Source organism: Chinchilla lanigera, unplaced genomic scaffold (assembly GCF_000276665.1).
Source record: "Chinchilla lanigera isolate Chin_1 unplaced genomic scaffold, ChiLan1.0 scaffold00038, whole genome shotgun sequence".
Lineage (NCBI taxonomy): Eukaryota > Metazoa > Chordata > Mammalia > Rodentia > Chinchillidae > Chinchilla > Chinchilla lanigera.
Window position 1 is genome coordinate 4,686,710 of NW_004955439.1, and position 21,312 is coordinate 4,708,021.

General features: G+C 42.0%; 1 protein-coding gene across 2 annotated transcripts in view; it reads right to left on the reverse strand.

The window, feature by feature from the left end:
• Positions 1-21,312, reverse strand: part of Zdhhc14 (zinc finger, DHHC-type containing 14) — a 275,437-nt gene that overhangs the window by 69,056 nt on the left and 185,069 nt on the right. For both annotated transcript variants that reach the window (XM_005390535.2, XM_005390534.2), the window contains exon 3: positions 6,431-6,589. In XM_005390535.2, coding sequence (XP_005390592.1) covers positions 6,431-6,589 — 159 coding nt within the window. The remainder of the gene's footprint in view (positions 1-6,430; positions 6,590-21,312) is intronic.

A 21,312-nucleotide genomic window follows, 5' to 3' on the forward strand; every position in this document is an offset into this window, starting at 1 on the left:
TATTTAAAAAACTGGATTTTTAACACTTTTATTTTATTGGCCATTCACCATCCAAGTACACTCCTGTTTGAAGAGAGTCCAAAATGAGGAGGCAGCCCCCACCATGCCCATACTATAAAAACTCAAAGTGGGGCAGGCACCACCCCATCTTACTGGCTGTCCAGTAGGGGAAGCAAGACAGACCCTGTTGAGTCTGGAGCCCAAGGCCTTAGACAGGGCTGCTGCAGAGAGAACTCAGCTACCTACAGTTTGCTTGTGGCACTCACCTCTCGAAATATGTGGCAGGTGTGACTATCTGCTCTTGACCAGCCAATCACCCAGGCTGAGTCTCCAGTCTTCTTGATGATTCTACCAGCACCTAGGTAATCTTCCAGTTTATTCCTTTTATGCTTAGGCTACTTTTTTTGCATTTAAAATTTATAATTTTGAGGGTACAGTTCTTTTGCATTGTTCTTACTGTCATGGATTAGAAGTTTCTGTTACCTAAGAGTTTATAGAGAATTTTATTTCTAAAAATTAAAATAGATCATGTTTGTGTACTCATATCTTTGTGGATGATTTCTAGTTTCATTTTTGTATCTTCAGATGATATGGTTGGTGTAATGCCTGCTTTTAAGAAGTGAGGAATTTTTTTGGCCTAATGTGATTAATTTTTAGAAATATCCCAGAAGTAGTTAAAAAAGGTAAGTAGATTTTATAGAAAAAAAGTTAAGCACATATTTATTCATTATGTATTGGTATCCTCTATTTTCTTATATTTTGTTGGCCTAAGCCAAAACTAGATGTATACTGTTATTTTTCTTTAGGACTATGTTTATACCAAATTATCCTTGCATTTTCTAACAGTTTTTACTTTATATATTTTGATGCAATATTATTTTTTGCGTACATGTTGATTATATTTTTTAATTGTGTTCTTTACCAACATAAATTTACTGTATTAACTTTTGTAACATGATAGATACAGTGCTTTCTGCCTTGTGTTCCTCTTGGTCTGCTCCTTTTTCTTTTCATTAGCGGAGGCTGAATCCAGAGTGTTTACACTGAGCTACATCTCCAGCACACTTTTGTTTTTTATTTTGAGACAGAGAGTCACTAAGTCACTAAGTTTCCCAGGCTGGGCTTGAACTTGTATTCCTCTTGCCTCAGCATAGCAGAGTGCTGGGTTTATAGGTATGTGCCACCATGCCCAGCTTTGGTGTGCTCTCAATAATAATCTATGGGGACTGCCTTTTTGACATATAGAGCTCCTATCACATTGCCTGAGACTCAGTAAATGTTGCTGAAATGCAAAGATACTGGAATCTAGAAGTCACATTAGACCCCTGTGTACTTGGGTTCCAAGGCAGACACAAATGTCAGCTCCTTCCACACCCCTCATATGATATACTTTCCGATGGGAAATTATTAGTCCTCTCATCAGCCCCAACTAGTTCAGCAGAAATTCCGGAATGCTGCCCTGTATTAGAAGGCAGCTGTGATGCCAGATCTCAGCCATTTCAAACCCCTTAATGTTGGCTATGACAGTGAGGGAGAAACTGAGTTCTGAGGAGTGGAAGTGGTGGGACACAGCAGAATACACACCACCAGGAGTCAGCTGTCCAAGCTCAAACACTCAAGTCACAGAGGAGCTGTGGAGAGGACACTGAGAGACATGAGAGGGAACATGGTTAAGGATCCAGAAGAGAAAGTACAGCCAGAAAGAGCAAGATGGTAAGGAGAGGACTCACAGGGCTTTTTAAGAGGGCAGTAAAGTCCCACTAAAACCAGCAGTGATTAGACACTGAATCCCTGCAGTGAGGGTTGGGGTCTAGAGGTCTTACCACCCAGACTAGAAGTGACAGGTAGTACAGAAGACGGAAGATCAGAGCTCACCCTGTGAGGGAGGCTGGGCCTCTGGGCACAGCTCAAGGATCCCCAGGTGCAACACAACCTGAGGGCTTCATGTGCTACCTTCTTTGGTCTGCAAATCCTGCCCCCAGATGTGGAATTACATCTGGTGTGGAAGGGTGGGAGGTGAGGGAGGGTCCTCACACCCAGAAAGGACAGCATGTTGGGTCTCAGGCAACTATGCCCTTCAAAGAACCTATTTCTGTCCCACCAAATTTAGAGAGACTCTGGTATAGTTGGTTTGCAAATGCTTTCAGATTAATTTGTCCACAGCATGTGATTAAATTAGTTTCGAGTAATTTCCTATAATACAGGTTGGGGTTGTATTAAAAAACACTAATTCCAAACCAAGTGTGGTGGCACACAACCCTAGTCCCAGCACTCTGGGAGGCTAAGACAGGAAGGTCAAAAGTGTGAGTCCAGCTTGGACAACTTTAGTGACTTAATGATACTCTCTCTCAAAATACAAAAGGAATGGAAATACAGCTCAGTTTGAAGGCCTTGGATTAAACCTCCGGTACTGCAAGAAAAGGCAAAACAACATAAAAATAACAAACAAAGTGATTACAGTGAAAACTGCTGGCCATTCTGACACTGGGCCAGGGTCCACCAAGGGACAGACTGCCCTCAAGGGCCCATCTGGTCAGGGAGAGAGCACATACTTTGGACTGTAGGATGTTTGTGGTCAGTTCGAGAGGGCCTCACAAACCCCTGTTTTGCTTCCAGCTCCTTGTGTTACCCTTATGCTAATGATCTGAGGAAGTGAGACTCTGAGAGAGCAGAGGGATTCCTGGTCCCAGTTGCTGGTTGTTTAAAAATATTTTATAGCTCAAAGTTTGCCTGGATGAACAAACAATTCCAAGTACTGCTCCAAATGTGCAGAAGTGATCTGATGATAACACTGGGAGAGAAAGGAAGAGAAGAAGAAGATTCAGAAAAAGATTCTGAAGAAGGTTCAGAGAGAGAGAGACTGACAAATAGAAATGAGAGACCAAGGCAGAGAGACAGAGAGAATATACCCACTTCCACTACTGTAGATCATCTAAATCCTACCACAAAACAGGTGATCTCTATGCTTCTGTGAAGATGTCTTATTTGAATCAATTACTTGGAGGACCAATGACAGCATTTCCGGCATTTACTGATGAGAAAAACATTAATGACATATACTTTGTGTGATAGATTAGATCTAACGTCCCCTTCCCAAAGTATCATGTGTTCAGAGGCGTTTTTGAAAGGTGATCAAATCACCAGAGCATTATACTTATTGGAGGGTTAATCCACCAATGAGTTCGTAGTTGAATATATTGTTACAAGGTGGGGCATGATCACAAGAGGAGAGTCACAGGGGATGAGCTGTAATGGTATATTCTTTGCCTAGTTCCTCCCTTCTCTCTCTGCTTCCTGGCTGCTACAGGCTGAGCAAATTTCCTCTGCTATGCCCTTCTACCACGCCTTTTCTCTTATAGCCACCCAACCATGGACTGAACACTCTGAAGGAACGAGTCAAAACAAATCTCTCTTCTAAGTTGCAGGTATCTAGTACTTCATCCCTATGATGGGAAAGCGACTAATATAGTTTGCCATGTCTATATTAGGTGCTTTGCTGGACATAGTGTCGCTTAATCCTTAATAGAAACCTAGAAGGTAGCACTAAGATTAACCTATTCACAGAGGTAGAAAAAGTTGGAGTATTCAGGTTAATTGCAGGTTCCATATTATTTGATGACAGGGTCAGGGGCTCCGCCCACTGGTTCTATGTTTGTACCAGTGTTTCCTTCCCATGAAAGTTCCTTCCTCAAAAACAAAACAAAAATACACAACTCCTGTGACTAGGTTGTAATTTTAAACTTATTTAACCAAGAAAAATACTTTTCTGAGCTACCAAGGAAATTGTATTTTTCTCTCCTCCCCTAAGGCAAAGCAACCTTTATCTATTGTGTCTGGGATGTGCTAACCCAAAGCCATTTCTACAAGGGAAGGGAAACCGCATATTCTAACATTGGCTTTTAGCACATCGTTGTACTTTTTCCTTGCTGTAAAAAGTATCAGTCTTTCAGTAAAAACTTTCTATCTAAAAATAAACTAGTAGCAAACTCTGCAATTACACTTCTCTGTGGGAGACATCTGCTTTCCACTCTGTTTTCCTGAATGCAGAAGTCCAATTTGCAGGCCTGCTCATCGGTCATGCCAGAGGCCCAAGTGTCCTGTAATTAACTGGAAGACAAAGCTATGTAGGTCTGAATAACTGTGTGGGTTTTTGAGGAATCTATGAGCAACATACTTCTTGGGGGATGCTGGATTGCCCTTGTGACTTTGGTTCCTCCAAAATTTTCTCACCTGACTCCTGGATATTCTAGACTCATGGCTGTTTTATTTTATATGTAAGGGCAGCACCTTAAACAGGCTTACTATGGTAGAAGCCCACCAGCAAGTGGAGAAAGTATATGTAATTTTGGTAAGGAGATCTTACATCTAATTCATTAGGGTTTTTAATAGATACATGCCTGTGGGTGATGGTGGGAACAAATTGTGAGTAATTGTGTGAACTTTTCGAAAGCATTTGAGAATAATCCAAGGGGAATTTTTAAACAATAAGGCACTACAATATGGGAAGGAAAGGTTTTTGTACTATGATTAGGAATCTAGGCTAGAGACAGGAAACAGAGGATTGGGATCAACTAATGAAAATGAATAAGTGGAAACAGGGGTGTTTAGAAATGCATAAAAATTTTTACAAATGATAAAGAAAGGATGTACTCAGTAAATACTTCAGTATTTAGTAGATAACAACTAGTAGATAACAACTCCTTATTAGGTGCACAGGGGTGAATATGCAAAGTAACAGACAAGTTTATGCAAATAAGTGTACCAGTCCATCATATAAGAACCCTGCAGCTCAAAATGACAACCCAGGAAAGGGCTTTGAGAGTTCCTACAGATTGTTCCCCTGAAGATATTTAAGCCACTGTGTTGCTTAAAAGTGTCCTCAAGATGGGTATGGTTTGGTTACAGAGGCTGGTGTTGCCATGAAGGGCACCAAATGAAACCAAATCTGTCACATGTTCTTGAAGAAATCTAGTCCCCGGATAGAGGACTAGCTGTAGTTTGGCTCACTACACTTGCAGAGGGCTAATGTATATAAAGGAATTGTCCACAGAAAGCCACTCAAAACATCAAGATAGCAGGACTGATAACAGTAGTACTAGAAGCTAACAATTAAGCTGACAATCATTTGCTATAAACCAGACACTATTTCTAGTGCTGTTTGTGTATTTACTTCTTTAGTATCTCAGCCATGCTACAAGGTGGCATTGTTATCAACTCCACAGTAGAGATGAGGAAAACTGATGCACAGAGAGTTCAAGTAGCTTGTCTAAGTCACACAATGAGTGTGGGACCCAGGCCATGCAATGCCACATCTCAGGCTTTTAACTGGAGGGTCCTTATTACATTGGAAAGATGGAATACAATTCCATACTGTTCCACTGGGGAGGCAAAAGTGAAAACAATTTAAGTTAATGAAGCCAAGGCAAGGGAAAACATAGCCTTTGTACTAAATTGCGGATTATTAAAAGGTTAGACTAAAAAAATTTAAGGCAAATCAAAGTCTACCTGGCAGACCAGGGAGTACATTATAAACTTTTATTTTTCTTAAGAAGAATTGAGACTTTAAATTCCCATACTCAAAGAGCGAGTTGGAAATCTATAAGGTGGCTTAAGGGAAGCTGGGTTTGTTCTGAGGTGTATTCCTAACCCTGCAGGTCTAGGCTGGCAAAGGGTTTCATGCTTATTCAGCCAGGAATGGTCCTGGTATCTTCTACTAGAAGCCAGCCTAGGAGCTCCAGCCTGGGGAGGATGAATGGCAGCGGTTCTCAGTCTGAGGAACAGGAAGCAGGTGCTGGCTTACTCCAGGGGGTCTGGGACCCACACTGGTTAGAGAAGTCCCATGTGCGTCAACAGTAAGACCAAGTCTTCCTACTGAGGCCCTCTGGGCTCTGTCTCCTCTCTATTTTCCCTCTGTCCTGGAGAAAGCTAGCACAGAGCAGAGGTCCTGCTGGTCTCTGAGAAGAACAAAGATTTGAACTCCAGTCTCCAGAAGAAGCAGTCTTTTGCCTCTGCTTCTTTTTCTCTTCTTTGAATCTGATGTCCCCAGGGGAACCAAGATTCTGTGAAGAGTCAAGAGAATAGCTATGCCTGGGGATGCCCAACTTCAGGCAATGTAGGGACCTAGGGGTATGATTTTATTTTACATGGCTCCTGACCTGGCACCCCCAGTGCAAAGGACCCTTCACCCCAGTGCATGCTCTGTAGGAGAAGGCCTAGCACAGTGCAGGATGTAAAAACCAAAAACTAGAAGAGAGAATAGTAACTCTGGGCCAGGTGAAAGGATCAATGACAACGGGCAAACATATGGAAACGTTGGCCATTGCTGAGTCCTTCAGCTGGCAGGATTAAAGAGCGGTACACTGCTTCCATAGTACAAAGCTTCATCAGAGCAAATCCACTACCCGCCCTCCAGGGCTGAGGTCCTACTTACCTACGCAGTTATCGCACAGGCTGCAGTGGGAGGCGCGAGGGGGCCGGAAAATCTTGCAGGTGAAACAGTATTTAAGTTTCACTGTCTGGCCATTGATGATGACTTCTTTGGTTCTGGGAGGCGGGCGGTACCCCCCTGAACTGGTGCCATTTGCGATATCTGGAGAGAAAAGGAGAAAGAGAGCACATGCCCTTCAGATCATGACTCCAGCTTCGTGGCCCCGTGGCCATCCCCATGGGCCCAGTCTTCCTGGAGTCTGCTCACCTAGCACAACCACCACATCTGTCTGGGAGCCCACCTGACCCTTGATGTCCTACGTGTGTCACTGCAGGCTGGCTGTCCCACACTGGCTGTCCTCTACGTTCGTGCTGCCAACCAGGGCTCTGTGTTGTTGTGTAGCTGCAGGGCGGCGGGGAACTGCAGCTACAAGTCCAAACAAGGTCAGGGTCCACGTGACAGCTCTGGCCATTGGCCTGTGAACACACATGGCCTTGCTCACCTGAGGAGGACTCCATGAAGCCCCGCCTGCTTCCTTCCCTCCCTCATGTGTATGGGGCACAGGAAACACCAGGGGCCATCTTAGGAGCCCCAGCTGCGGACTCTGGAATGACTGAAGAGAACTGCCACGTTCACCTGGTCACCTGCTCACTAATCTCTCACGTGTCAAGCCCTGAGGGTTTGGGTTTTATTTGTTATAGCAGTTAACTATGCCCTAATTAAGGCAGTGCTGCAGTTAATTTTCCTTCCAGGGTGATACACTGCAAATACGGCTCAGAGGTCTCTTATGCCCCTTAGCTTCCTCAGAAACAGCAAATGTGGGAATGGAGGTAAGAATATAGACTTTAAAACTAATAAAAATCATTAAATGCATATTTTAAAATTCATTTCTACATTTTATCATCTGATCAACAGCTTTTTTTAGTTGCAAAAATATTACAGCAAATATAAATACATCTATTCCTTAATGTTTCATTTCATTCCTCTCCTCCTTGATCTCAGGTTAGAAGCACCCAGTGAGCTTTTAAAACTACCCTAACATACTGAACCCAATGGGTGCTTTGCATATGCAGCAGGCTGGAGGACCCCTGCTCTAGTGCAAGATTAAACTCATGGTTTTATTCTCAACTAGATTCCTCGCAGCCCCATTTGGCCCGCCAAGAAGAATTTGGAGCAGTCAAGAACAGAGCTACCAGTGGATGGTGAATAACAAGAACACCGTGAGGATTTCCTTTGGATAGTTAACATAGTTGTTCTATTGTCTTCTATTTCTTTGCTGAAAGAAACTGTTAATGAGTCCTTGATTGATCAATATTGCATGTCTCTATCTGTTTTCATGAGAAACCACTTTGAAGATATCAATATGTAATACAACAAGCATTGTTAACTTCCTACCACTTTGTTTGTAACTCTGTATTGTCTGTGCTGTTCTTTTGCTATTTTGTAAAAGGTTGTCTGTCTGCTAATGTTTTCCTCCTTTTATTTTTAAAATAAAAAAAAGAGAACATCGTGAAGGCTTCAGGTGAGAGTCTGTGGTTGGTAAACATGAGCGAGCAGGCCCTGGTGGCTAGATAGGTCCTTAGAAACGTCACAGCTAGAAACATTAAAGGTAGCTGCTCATTTTAATCCGTACATGTAACAGATCACGACAGCTGCAACATACTCTTGGTTGATTTCCAAAGTGGTAGGAATGAGTCCCAATATCCACTCAGGCCCTTCACACAAACTCAACCTGAGCAGAGAGTCCACAACTACTGATATCTTGGTCTTGCCCTCAGCATTCTGATTTCATTGGTGTAGGCGTGCAGTGAGGCATCAGGGTTTTCAAAAGCTCCCCAGATATGCTAATCTGTAGCCCAAGCTGAGAATCACTGCTTGGGGCCTAGTGGATCCAGGTGTAGTCCACCCAGCTTCTTTGTCACCCGACAGCTCATCAGGGAAGCAGGGCTAGAGGACCTAACTAGTACTGAGTAAAGATCTGCATTTTACTGAGATTCATCAGTGATTCAGCACTTTAAAGTGTGAGAACCCTGATCCAGTGTGCTTGGAAACACTACCCAATTCACACATTATCCATGCAGATTCTCTTTATTAGGCTTTGAAGCCCACTCATTCATGTGATAAAGAGCTAAACTTACAGAGTATAGTGGAGCTCACATGAGAGTGTCATGGCCTTGGCTTTTTCACATTGGCTTAGAAGGGCAGGTGGTATCCATAGGGCCGTACCCTTCTGTTCCCAAGCAAGGCTGCTTTCTCTCACTGACAGCATCCACAACTCACCAGCAAATTTGCCCCAATCTCTGGCACCCAGTCTTCTGTAAGAGGTTGTGGAAGGCCTGAAACTCTGCCTAGCCCTTTTGCCTAAGGCTTGGTAGCTAGTAAAAAATACTAATTGTAGTGGTGAGAACGTTTAGAGCTGCTTTGGGCTATCTACTAGTCATGGAAAATTAAAGTTCAAAAAAGGAGAGCTCAAGAACTGGGCAAGAGGGCAGGGAATGGAAATATTCAACCTCTCCTTGGGGCCAGCCCTCCTGCTTAGCACCACTGAACAGCTGTGGAGCCATCCCAAGGGCTCTGGGTGGCCTTGCCAACAAAACACCCTCCCTTGGCATATGCCTCACCTTCCTGGAACCCTGCTGGCTGCCCTATCAAATGCTGCTAAGTTCAGTGGCATCTGGAGGAGCACCAAGCTCCAAAAGCATGTATGCTGGGAAGAGGAGAGGAGGGCTTCTCAGTCTACTCCATACTAAGGAGAAAAGTGATGCTTCTCTAAGCCCAGAGTATAAAGAACTGGCTTTGAGACAAACATAAGGGCAGATCTCTGTAGGTGCCCATGGGTGCTACTGAGCCCTAAATTAATAATTATTTGATGCCTCAGTAGCCTTATGGCAGTGGTGAAACCTATTGTATCTGTTTCACTCTTGCAAACATGGGTAGAAAACCTAGAAGATCAGATAGAAGTTTAAAAAGATAGGAACACAATCAAGCATTCATGTGAATTTAATCCGAAAAGTTTTGATCCTGAACTGCAAAGGCAAATATTTTAAAATGCAGAAATGACAAACTTACCAGCCCTAGAACTATTTAAAAAGCCTAAGTAGCTATGATTTGAAAAAGTGAGTCTTTGCTGGCACTCCTCACCATAGTCTCTACTGATCTTGAAGTTACAAAGAAGAACTTTTGAAAGGTTAAACATTTGACACAAAATGAATAGAAAACTAGAATTCAACAGACCCAGTAAACTGAAGGTTAGGAATGAAACTCACCCTCCAAGCCTTTTTGTTAGGTATTTGGAGAGTTCTTTAGAAAAAATAAGTGGAAGGATCAGGGCCTAGCTATGCCATAGAAGAATTAGAGAACTGGAAAAAAAAACAACAACAAAAAAACAGTCCCCCAACATTTCTAAAAGACTTACATTGCCGAAAAGGGGATATGCAGGGCCCATGGGGCCTGGGAGGGCACCTGTGGCTGCTGGATCCTCCTAGCCAGTCTCCCTGTCCCTGATGAGCAGACCTACTTTCCTCATGGCCCGCCAGGTCAGCCTTCTAAACACAAGTTTGACCGAGATCCCTGAGGCCTCTCCAAGGCACACCCAGACTTCCCAAGCACCTGTCCAGAGCCGGACATGGTTCTGCAGCATGGTTTCACAGCAGCTCGTGCCCCAGCCCAGGGGACTGCTGTCACATTCTCCAGGGCTTGTGCTCAGCATTCTCAGCATGGGAGACTCGCCCCTTGCTGCTGTGTGTGGGGATAATCCTTCCAGGTCCTGCTCAAGCTTCTCTTGTGCAAAATGTTGGCAAGTGGAGTGGCTCATTTCCTCCCTTGGGCTCTCATTAAACTTAATGCATTTATTTTTTCCAGTCAATCGATCTGTGCTGTGCTTTGACCAGGTGCCAGCGCCGGCACCCAGGACTTCAAACACCAACCTGAGAACAAAAGGTTTTTTTTCAACGTTCAGGCTGAAGCCATTGGCCGATCACAAAGCATTTCTCATACCCGTGGAGATCACCAGAGACCTAAGGTGTCTGGCACAAAAGGTGAAGCTTACGGTTCCTGTCCTAATCCTCAATTATTCCGGTTTTGGGGTTTTTATTTTATTTCTTTTAGGTTTTTGTTGTTACCTACAATTGTGCCTCTGCTTCTTAGGGCTGCTCTTTGTGGTTTAAATACAGCTATTGAAAATGAATAATCAAAGTCTGCAGTAGCTAATGGTTTAAGAACACTAGCATTTCAGGGGGAAAAGCCCTAGCAGTGTCTGCAAGTTCATAGGAGTCAGTATTTCTCAAGGACATTTTTATGCACAACCATTGTGAAATAAAAATTAAATCTTGATATAGTTTTTATGTAATTCACCCAAATTGTTGGGAATTTTTTGACACAGAAGCAGAAATAACAACCACATCTCCATCTAGTACTATCTCGAAATCAGACCTGTAGGCAGAGAATTAGAGGACAGGGACATAGGAAAGGGAGACTGGTCAGGGTGTGAGCTCAGGCACAAGAAACTGCCTCTGACTGAGTTGTTTCCCTCAAGGAGAAGCAAGTCCTGTGCTAGCCAGAGGCCTGGCCCAAGTCACCTGCTCTTCCCAAAGGAAGAATGGAGCCCTTGCATCGAGGGGGACTCATTTGTCTTCACTCATATTTATTCCTACCCTAAGGTGTTACAAAGTAAATGGGCTCTGCTTTTTAAAAATGCAAAGGGAGAGAGCCCAACTTTTATGATATGCAGATTAAAATTCTTCCCTTAGCAAAAGGATTCAGAGGAGTGGTGCTCCCTGGTTACATTTATGTTTCATAGACCATTAACCAGCTGCTCGTGCATCTGCCAGAGCGGAGGGAACCTCAGCTAATAGGAGTATAGTGGAAATGAAGATAAAACACAGGGCAAATGTGACTTAATATTCAAGTCTTCATGACTCCATCTATTGCTTTTGCTGGAGTACATAGGACAGAAACTACCCAGTCTAGGAATGGCTGATCTACCATGAACAAAGATGGTCACTTGAAGGCCATTTGCCATCATCTCTTAGCCCACAGTCTGTAAACTTCCAAGCCCACAGGAAAAGATTAACAATGATTAGATATGTTAGACAAGTCATTCCGATTATTTTAACTGTTAGGGAAAAGAAGAGCAAATTTTGGTTTGTCTATCTGTATTTGTGAGGCTTCCACTCAAAAGAGTACCATGAAGACGTTCTTAGTAATGTGCTGGGTGGCTGCAGCATGCATGTATGCAAATATACACAGAAAGTTTCATGAAAGGCCAGGGCCCCCAGTCCCTTTCCTCAAGTTAAAGCTTTGCCACTCAGTTTGTCTCCAAGGACCAAAAGGGATGCCTGAATGGTGCTCACTGGGAAGTTTTCAACCTGAGCAGATGGGAGCAGACAGAAGTTTCCTCTCTCTTACTTTTTGTCCATCTCAAGAACAGCAGAGAGAACCTTCAAGTCAAGGGAGCAAGGAAACTCACTGGGTAGGAAGCAGAGGCATAGGCAGGCCACATGAGGTCCAGAATACACTATAGAAAGTGCAAGGACTATGACATCAGGGCTTGTTAGATTTTCCACATCATTCACTGGCTCAACTCAACCCTGAGCCCTGAAGGTACCCTGGTGGATAAAATGGACCTGGCATCTGCCTTTAAGGAATTTGCAGTTTAGTAGAGGAAGCACATTAACTAAATAACCACAGGAGCAAAATATGGTTAGTCATTGTGTTATGTTGAGTTTGAAAATGAGGGAATCTGTCTGGTGTGGGGACTGCTCCCGGAAGAAGTAGCACTTGAGCCAAGATCACGAGAATGGGTGTGAGTGTGCATGCACACACATTTGCAAGGTATACAACATAGGTGCACACATACTGGGAGCTGGGAGCACAGAGAAGGGTTTGAGGCAGATGCAGCAGCTCAGGTACTGGCCCTGGGACAGGAGGGAAGTGATATCTTTGAGAACTGAAAGGAGGACAGTATGACCAGAATGTTGAATTAGTGAGAGACATCAGGAAGAGGGCAGGGGCTGAGTCACGCATAGCTTTGGATCCATGTCTAGGATGCTGGTCTTCATTCTGAATGCAAAGGGTAGATGTAACTGTTAATTTTATACATCAACATGGCTAAACTATTTGCCTTGCTAATGGGTCACGCACAACTAGATGTTGCCATGAAAGTATTTTTTTAAAGATATAGTTAACATTTAAATTGGTCAATTTTGTGTAAAGTTGTGGTGGATTGACAACTGGTAGTTAACTTGTGACACCCGGCTGAACTGAGCCAGTGTGGTGCTTGGTGTGAGAGGCACCTGAGGATTACTGGCACCTGAGGATTACTTGGTGTGAGAGGCACCTGAGGATTACTGGCAGCAGCATAAGAGGAAGAACTGGAAAGAAAGAAGCTGAGAGGCTGTTGGGAGCTGGTAGAAGCTGTTGGGAAGCAGTTAGGGAGATGCTGGTTCTCTTGGGCTATTCTGCTGGAGGACCTTGTCATGATGGTTGTCTTGATGAACTTGGCTATTCTCACTGGAGGAGCAGCTTGCTAGACCTCGTTGTTGCTGAGAATGGCTATGGTTCACTTTGGGGGAGCTCTGGTCCTCACTCTGAGCATTGCTTCCTGGTTCCAGAGGGGAAGATGGTGCACCGCTCAGTCTCCTGGAGAAGCTTGTCGCATTGGCTTTCCTGATGGGAACTCGGCTTTCCTCATCATTGGAGAACCTTGGGACCTCACTGCTGCTGAGGATGGCAATAGTGGTACTTTTCAGGGGATCTCTGATTCTTACTTTGAGTGTTGATTCCTGGCTCCAGTTCAGATCCCTCAACCTGCTAGCACAGATCCTTCATCCCACTGGCATAGATTTTCTAGCTTCCACCACTGACCTTTGGGCCTTTCCAGTGCAGATCCATGAAATAGGCCAGCATGAGACATTGTCATGGGCACTAAGCCTCCAGCTGGACTCTTGAGAGGCATTGTTATGGGCTCTAGTTATTTAACTGGGCTCATGCAGGACATTACTGTGGGATCCAGGCCCCCAGCTGGATTCTTTGGTCTTTAGTGTGTGGACAGATTTTCTGCACTCTCTTTTTTACATGATTCTTTGGGTGACTATTATAAATACTCTTATAAAATATGTGTCCTTTATTATATTGTTCCCCTTGCAAAACCCCAAACTACAACACAAGTAGAATAGTCTACTTAATGTGGTAAGTCTTATACAATCTGTTGAAGGTCTTAAGAGCAAATACTAGTGTTCTCCCAAAGGAGAAGGAATTCTCCTCAAGACTGCAGTGAAAAAAAGCCCTGCTTGAGATTCCAGCCCTGTGGAATTTGAGCCCAAGATGGTGACACTGGCACTTACCTGAGTTTCCAGCCTGTTGGCCAGCCCCCAAATTTCAGACTTGCCATTCCTCACAATCATGAGTCAATTTTTAATCACCCCCATCTGTCTATCTGCATCTAGCTATCTGTCTATCTATCTATATATCCACCCATCCACCCTTGTGTCTATTTATGTTATGTTTCTCTGGGAAGCACTGACCAACACAGAAGCCAAGCAGTGCTCTGTGCTGTGTGGTAACACGGTCAGGTGGGCAATAAAATATTGAATGAAGTATCAAAGACATATTGGATGGAGGAGTAAGAATGGCTCTATGGTCAGTTAGGAAAGATTTGGAATACAAATTAGCGATGATCTTGATTGGAAATAGAGCGGTGGCCACAGTTATGGATAGCAGTAGATGCATTCTAGAAACTTTAAAATTGATTTAAAATCAATTCTCTGTGGGTGTGGTGAACAAGAGTATTACATGTAATTTGGATGAGTCTCAGTTCTGGTCTAGGCAGGGGCCTGGGGAAGTCCAGGTCTGTTTCTGTGGAGGGGCAGTGGTGAGTAGGGAAGATCACATGCTGGGTTCTGAGAGTGGGCACATCATCTGGGCTTAGACTGGAGGTAAATATCTGGCAATGACCCTGATGAGCTCTCCTGGAGAGAGAGTATCACCTCAGGAGGTGAGAGGGCCAACGAACGACTAAGCCTTGAGTCACTCCTGTGTTTAAAAGCAGGGTGTGACAGAGAGGCAGAAGGAGAGTGTGGCTGTTGCTGGGTTATTATCTTAGTCTGTTTTCTGTAGCTACAACAAAATACTTGAGATTGGATAATTTGTAAAGATTAGTTTATTTGGTCTATGGTTCTGCAGCCTGCGAAATATAAAAGCATCTTGGAAAGGCAGGCAAGTGTGCTAACCTTGATCTCTCCCCCTTATTAAAAAGCCACTAATGCTATCCTGGGGTCTTAGGCTCTTGACTTCATCCCATCCTAATCACCTCCCAAAGGTCCCGCCTCCAAATGCCATTAATATAAGTGTGGTGATCGAGTTTCCTAACATATGAATTCTTGGGGGACACATTCAGACCATAGTTGTCTTTTAGTCTATGTCAGGCACATTTGGGAAAAACTGAATCCTGGAATCCCCCTCGGAGGCTGACCTGAGCATCAGACAGTGAGGGTGCTGGTAACCTAGCAGCAAAAAACTTCCCCCCCTCTGGTATAGAGTTGGGGTCTCCCAAGGTACTTGAGTATGGATATCCTACCATTCATGGATCTACCTCCATCCCCTGACACATGGGCATGGGGCATGTGAGGTGGAAGAAGAGTAGATGCTGCTAGGAAAATCCTCAGGGCTTCCTCAGGACAAAGGCACAAGGGCAGTGACAGAGGAGTGGGTTGGATAAACAGTGCCAGAAATGAAGCTGCCAGTAACAACCCAGGCCAGAATTCCTGCTGGACTGCTCGGAGCATGTGCAAAGTCAGGAAGGGCCCCGGCCGACCAGTGTGAGAGCAGATGCAAGCTCTCTAGTGGACAGGGTCGTGTAAGGCCACACAGATTTGGGGAGGGATCCTACAGAAAGGGCCTAGGAGGAAGTGGAGTGGGAAGATGGTGAGTGGAAACGACAAACCCTGTGTTTCACAAGGTGGCTAACACTAATCTTTGCTCCTTCCTCTGACTGGGAAGGCTGCTTGGAGTTGCCAGTTTAGAAACACAAGGGATTTGGGTTTTTTGTGGACTTGGTCAGCAAAGGACTTACAGGACTGATTGCCCTTAGGAGAGAACATTGTCAAGGGAAAATGTTGTTCAATGAGAACTTTTAATGATCACTTTTTAGCCCCATAAGCACTTGACTACTAGGGCTTTGATAAGAAATAGAGATACAATAAAATTTTAAGAAAAATGATAATATTTGTGGAAAATAAAGCAATCTTTTTCTGCCTCTTAATAGAAAATGGAAAAGGGCAACCTCAAAGACTGAGCTTCAGTGCTAGTTGTGAACTTGTGCTAGTTCAGTTGATTTACTAATGAACTCATAGCTGCTGCACTGCATGCCCGACAGTCTTCCAGGTGCTGTGGATACAGTGGAGAACGGTGTTAAGTCCTCCGTCTTTTGTGGCTTATGCTCAAGGGAGCTCAAATACATCCAGAGAGTGGATTTTTTTTATAATTTAAGTGCAGAAACAAATCATATTTAAAAGCAGTTTGCACATTTGGTAGACGGTCAAGATCATTTGGGTCAGTGGTTCTCAACCAGGGTGATTTTGCCCTCTAGGAGGAATGTAAAAATGTCTGGAGACATTTTTAGTTGTCACAAGTGGGAAGGAATGATAATATTGGCACCCAGTACGTAGAGGTCAGTGATGCTGCTAAACATCCCACAATACATAGGGCAGCTCTTCAAAACAAAGAACTTTCCAGGCCCAAATATCAATAGTGTTGAGGTTGAGAAATTCTAACGTAGGGTCTTGCTACTCAAAAAGTGGTCCATGGACCAGTGCTGTGAACATTACTAAGAAGCTTATTAGAAAAGAATTATTTTGGTGCCTCCTCCCTACCTTTCTAAGCTAAAATCTGTATTTTCAAAAACCACCCCTCTAAGTGATTTAGGCACATGAAAGTCTAAGGAGCTCTGCTGTTGATAACAAACTTGCTGGCAAGTCAGACAATTTGTTATCTAAGCTTGGTGAAGTTCCCGTTCTCTTCCTTTTAGGTACTTTGACAAGCACCACGCATGAAGATTTACTTACCTGGGTACCTTACAAAAATAGAGATTCCTCACTCATGAAGATATTTGTCTAGGTTAGAGGCTAAGAATCTCGATTTTAATAAATGTTTTCTGTATATATCTGATGAAGATAGGTATGGGTCCATGGCAAATATACCTGTAACAGTTAAACCCTGAGGGTGAGTCTCATTGGCAGGAGAACTGAACTAGTTGGCTAAGAGTGGAAATACAAGAGAGAAAGATGTACCATTTATAAAGATGCTAATATTACTCAAAGAGCTGATATGATGTAATTAGTTATGGAAAGTCTACACAAGAAAAAAGCCAAGTCTGGTTTGTAAATTACTCTCTTTGGTTGTTAATTATAGCAGTGTGATTTTTTGTTCAAAGAAAATTTGTAAAGACCCTCGATATACCAAACAGATAGGAGTGAAGCAGCTTGGTTTACGTGATGTATCCAACACATTTTTCCCCTGTCCTGGCTCCGGGTGGCACCATTTGAAAAATGTCATGACAGCTGTGATCTAGAGTGGATCCCCGTTTTAGGTAAGAACAGCCCTATTAAGAAGAATTCTTGTCCACATGTGTAAACCTCTCATGGAGATAACATATGGCTGTATGTGTGAATTTCAAGATGATGATGGAGTGGGATGGTACAGGTCAATGATAAAAATAATTCTGTGATAAACCCAAATATTCCTAAAACTAGTTCTGGAAGTATAAGTTCCAGGAAATTAGAATGCAACAAATATGGCAATAGAACCATCAAGTACGATTTTTAAAAAATTTACTGACCTGGTAGGGAAAACACCTCAGTTTCTCCACATTTAGACTATGACAAATTGAGTTTACATAGTTTAGGAGTATTGTAATTCATGGAAAGACCTTGAACTGTCAGATGCTATGATGTTCACAGCTATCAAAAGCTCTTTTTTCAGGGCCTGCTTAGATCCCACAGGGCAAAATATAGATACATATATATATATATATATAGCACTAATTAGTGCAATTAAAGAGAGAAGAAAGAGAAAGTGCTTAGGAGCTATGACCTTTTTAGGTTAACTGAGTTAATCCAATATATGATTATAGCAAAATGAAAATTAATGACTATCTGATCTTTTTGCCACACATTTTTTCCACTTGGATGCCAAGCCTTGCCCTTGAATGTAGAAGAAAGAAAAGTGGCTTTGTCCTCGCAGTTTTAATTTCCCTCCAACATTGTCAACATTTTCTGAGCACATACACAAAACCACTGTGCTGCTGAGATGAAAATCGGTTCTTCTGAAGGCCAGAGCTAGAAATGTGTGTGTGCACTTCTACTCCATGGGGCGCAGATTCTGTGTTACCGGAAACTATTAGCTACTGAGTAATGACAGAGATCAATTCCGGTTGTCAGTGTTTGCATGACAGTAAGACAAGTGGATGAGAACAAAGATAAAATGTAGACTCTGGAGACCACGCAGTGGCAGGGCTCTGCTTCATTGTTATCACCTGGAAAGTCGGATCTGCTTCTATTGAATTTTGAGGGGCATTAATATGAAGGTGTAAACGAGGAGCTGAATGCCAGGAATGGCTTATAACTCATTCTGCACATTATTATTATTATTTTTTATGTTAAAGAGAGTAGTAAAAAAAAGAACAATAGCAAAATACCAACATTACAGACATAAACACAACAAAGCAAGAACATAAAAATGATACAGGGTTTCAAACCAAAATGATAGGAACTAACAGTGGTTGTTATATTACATATTGTTATCTTCAACTAAATAAATTGCTCAGATTACCAGATGTAAGAATGGAAGATTGTTCAAACCATTAAAGAGAATAAAAAAAATTCTTAAAAAAAATTAGAGATGATACAGAGTTTCACTGGACAAGATAGTAGGAATTCAACAATGGTTCTGCACATTATTATTATAAGATACAATTTTTTTTTTGTTTGTTTTTGTTTTTGTTTTTCTCCGGTACCGGGAACCGAACTCACGACCTTACACTTGCCAGGCAGGCGCTTTTGCCGCTGAGCTAAATCCCCAGGCCCATAAGATACAATTTTTACCACCAAGGAAAAGAGGACAAAGGATGCCACCAGCACTGAAACAAGGGATACTATTTATAAAGACCCTGTACTATGAAGAATTAACAATGCTCACCTAATAGGTCCTATGTGCTTTTCTTTTTTGCGTCTCATTTCACATTACTTTGTACACCTATTGAATGCTAATTAAGGTCCCAATACCATTGTGGAAAACGTTGACAAACTTAATAAAATGATTCTAAACTTTACCTTGATAGAATAAACTTGGAGAATATTTGCAAAGTAAAATAATGAAGGGAAATAATTGGCCAAGGAATAAATGAAAAATTGAAACAAAATAGAACATCCTAAATATGCAATCTTAGATGCAGTCCTCTAAGATTTAGTACTGGATAAATATAACATTTCAAATCAGCTCAGAAAGCAAGTATTATTTCATAAATGGAATTGGGATAAACAGTTAATCATTTAGGAGGGAAAACTAAAGTTAGAGCCATCCTCTCAAACATGTATCAAAGATTCAAATGTAAAAAAAAATACAAGGACTAGGAAAATGTACATAAACTTGTTAGATTTGGGGAGTGGTGATGCCTTTATTTGATATATATGACAAGGCAGCCTGAATAAAAAAATGTGGGAAGGTTTTGATTACATAAAATTTAAATCATTTGTACGTCAAAAACTCCCCCCAAATGTAAATATTAACCCAGGAAAATAGTGGCTATGTATATAACAAATAGTATCTTTAAAGAGCCCTTACAAATGAATAAGAGGAACAAATATTTCAATGAGAAAACAGGTGAAGGAAGTGAATAGGCAACTCATATACAAGGAAATACAGTCAGTAAATACATTAAAAAATGCTTTGTATCTGACCTCTAGTTTCAAATAAATGAGATCAAAGGTTAATTTCAAATGACATTTAGTACTGCTGAGTGTAGAGAGAATAGAGTGTTCAGATACTTCTGGTGAGAATATAAATTCATATAATCTCTGGAGGAACAAGCTGCCTGTGGATGTGAAAATTTTAAAAATGTATAAATTCTTTGGTCTAGCAAGAGCATTTTTAGGCATTTTTACTTAAGATAATTTTCATGAATATTGATTGTAACCAATGCTGTTATTTATTACTAAAAACTGGGAGCAATTACAATATTAGCAAGAAGGAATTGGTTAAGCAAATTATTCTATATGGCCATACAGAGAACTACTATACACTTATTAAAGGTGAAATAGAATTGTGCATAGTGCATTAATAGAAAAACCCTGTTTTCAAAATAGTAATGTACAATATGATCCTATATTTGTGTAAAGATCATTATGCAGAGAAAAATACTGGAAAGATACATACAAATGTTAAGCATGGATGTTTCTGGTTGGTAGTATTAATTAAATACAATAATACATTAAAATCTTTCTCCTCCTCTTGTGTTTGTGTGCTACTGGGGATTAAACCCAGGGTCTTCACACTGAAGTTCATTTCAAACCCTTTGCATTTTTTATTTTGAGATGGTGTCTTACTAAATTCCCCAGGCTGGGCTTGAATTTTCAATCCTCCTATCTCAGTCTCCCAGAGTGCTGGGATTATAGGCGTGTACCACCAAGCCCAGCTTCATTTTTCTTCTTGTACTTTTCAAGTTTTCTAGAAACAATATATGCATTACTTTGTAGCAAGCAAAAGATTTTACTTTTGAAACAGTTTGGAAAGAAGTATAAACCATTTGTAAGAGAAACCAAGATCCTTTGTCTCCCTACAATTCCTAAATTTAGATGGCAGTGAAAGTATTTCTGCTGCTTTGAAGAAAATTAAATACAAGTTAATAGGTTTCATCAATAAATTTTTGAAAGATGTCATTTCTACCTGTACCAAAACCAGACTACAAGTCTGTCCTCGGATTCTTCATTGCCTACCCTGTGAGAAAAGAAGGCTATTTTTCTCATCATTTGGGCCACTCCCAGCTCTTGGAATCTCAAGCTGCCTCCTGGTCACACAAGCATGCATGAGCTGAATCAAAAAACCTACCTCACTTAACATGCACTGTCTCAGAATAACACTTATCTCTAAGAAAAGTGCCTTTCCTGCTACCGGGAATTATATTCTTTCCTCTACCAGAACACTGTTCAGATTTTGCACCATTTGAAAGCAAGGGGTCATGGAAAGAACATTTTCCTGGGAGTCAGGACTCAGAGTTGTATTATCTATGTTCTGTGCCCATGGAGGGACTGAGCCTTTCTGGGTTACTGAGATCTGCACAATAGGGAGCTGGAGAGAAGGTCCTTACTGGTGGGTCTAGGATTCTTTATAAGGGTTTCTTGGTACTCAACTTTCTAGATACATGATCATGGCTTGGTTTGCTCATGTTCTCTCTTGGGGTTTGGATGAATGTTCCCCAAGGGTCTATGTGTTAAAGGCTTGGTCCTGGGGTGGCTATTAGGAGATGCTGTGGATCTGTAAGAGGTAGGAACTTACTGGCAGTCATTAGATAGCTGGGGGCATTGTGGGATACCAGCATATTCTGGCTTTCTCTGTTTCCTGGCTTACAGTGTAGGTGGTTTGGTCCAACACATGCTCCTGGCCATTGACAACTAGGACCTTCACCAGAGGCCCAAGGCAATGAATCTACCTGATCTTGAACTGTGGATCAATATAAACCTTTCTCTTTAAAAGTTAATTGCCTCAAGTTTATCTTTTTTAATAGCTGAGTAATACTCCATTGTATAAAAATACAACTTTTTTATCCATTCCTCAGTAGATGGGCATCTGGGTTGTTTCCAAGATTTAGCTATAACAAATTGTGCTGCAATAGA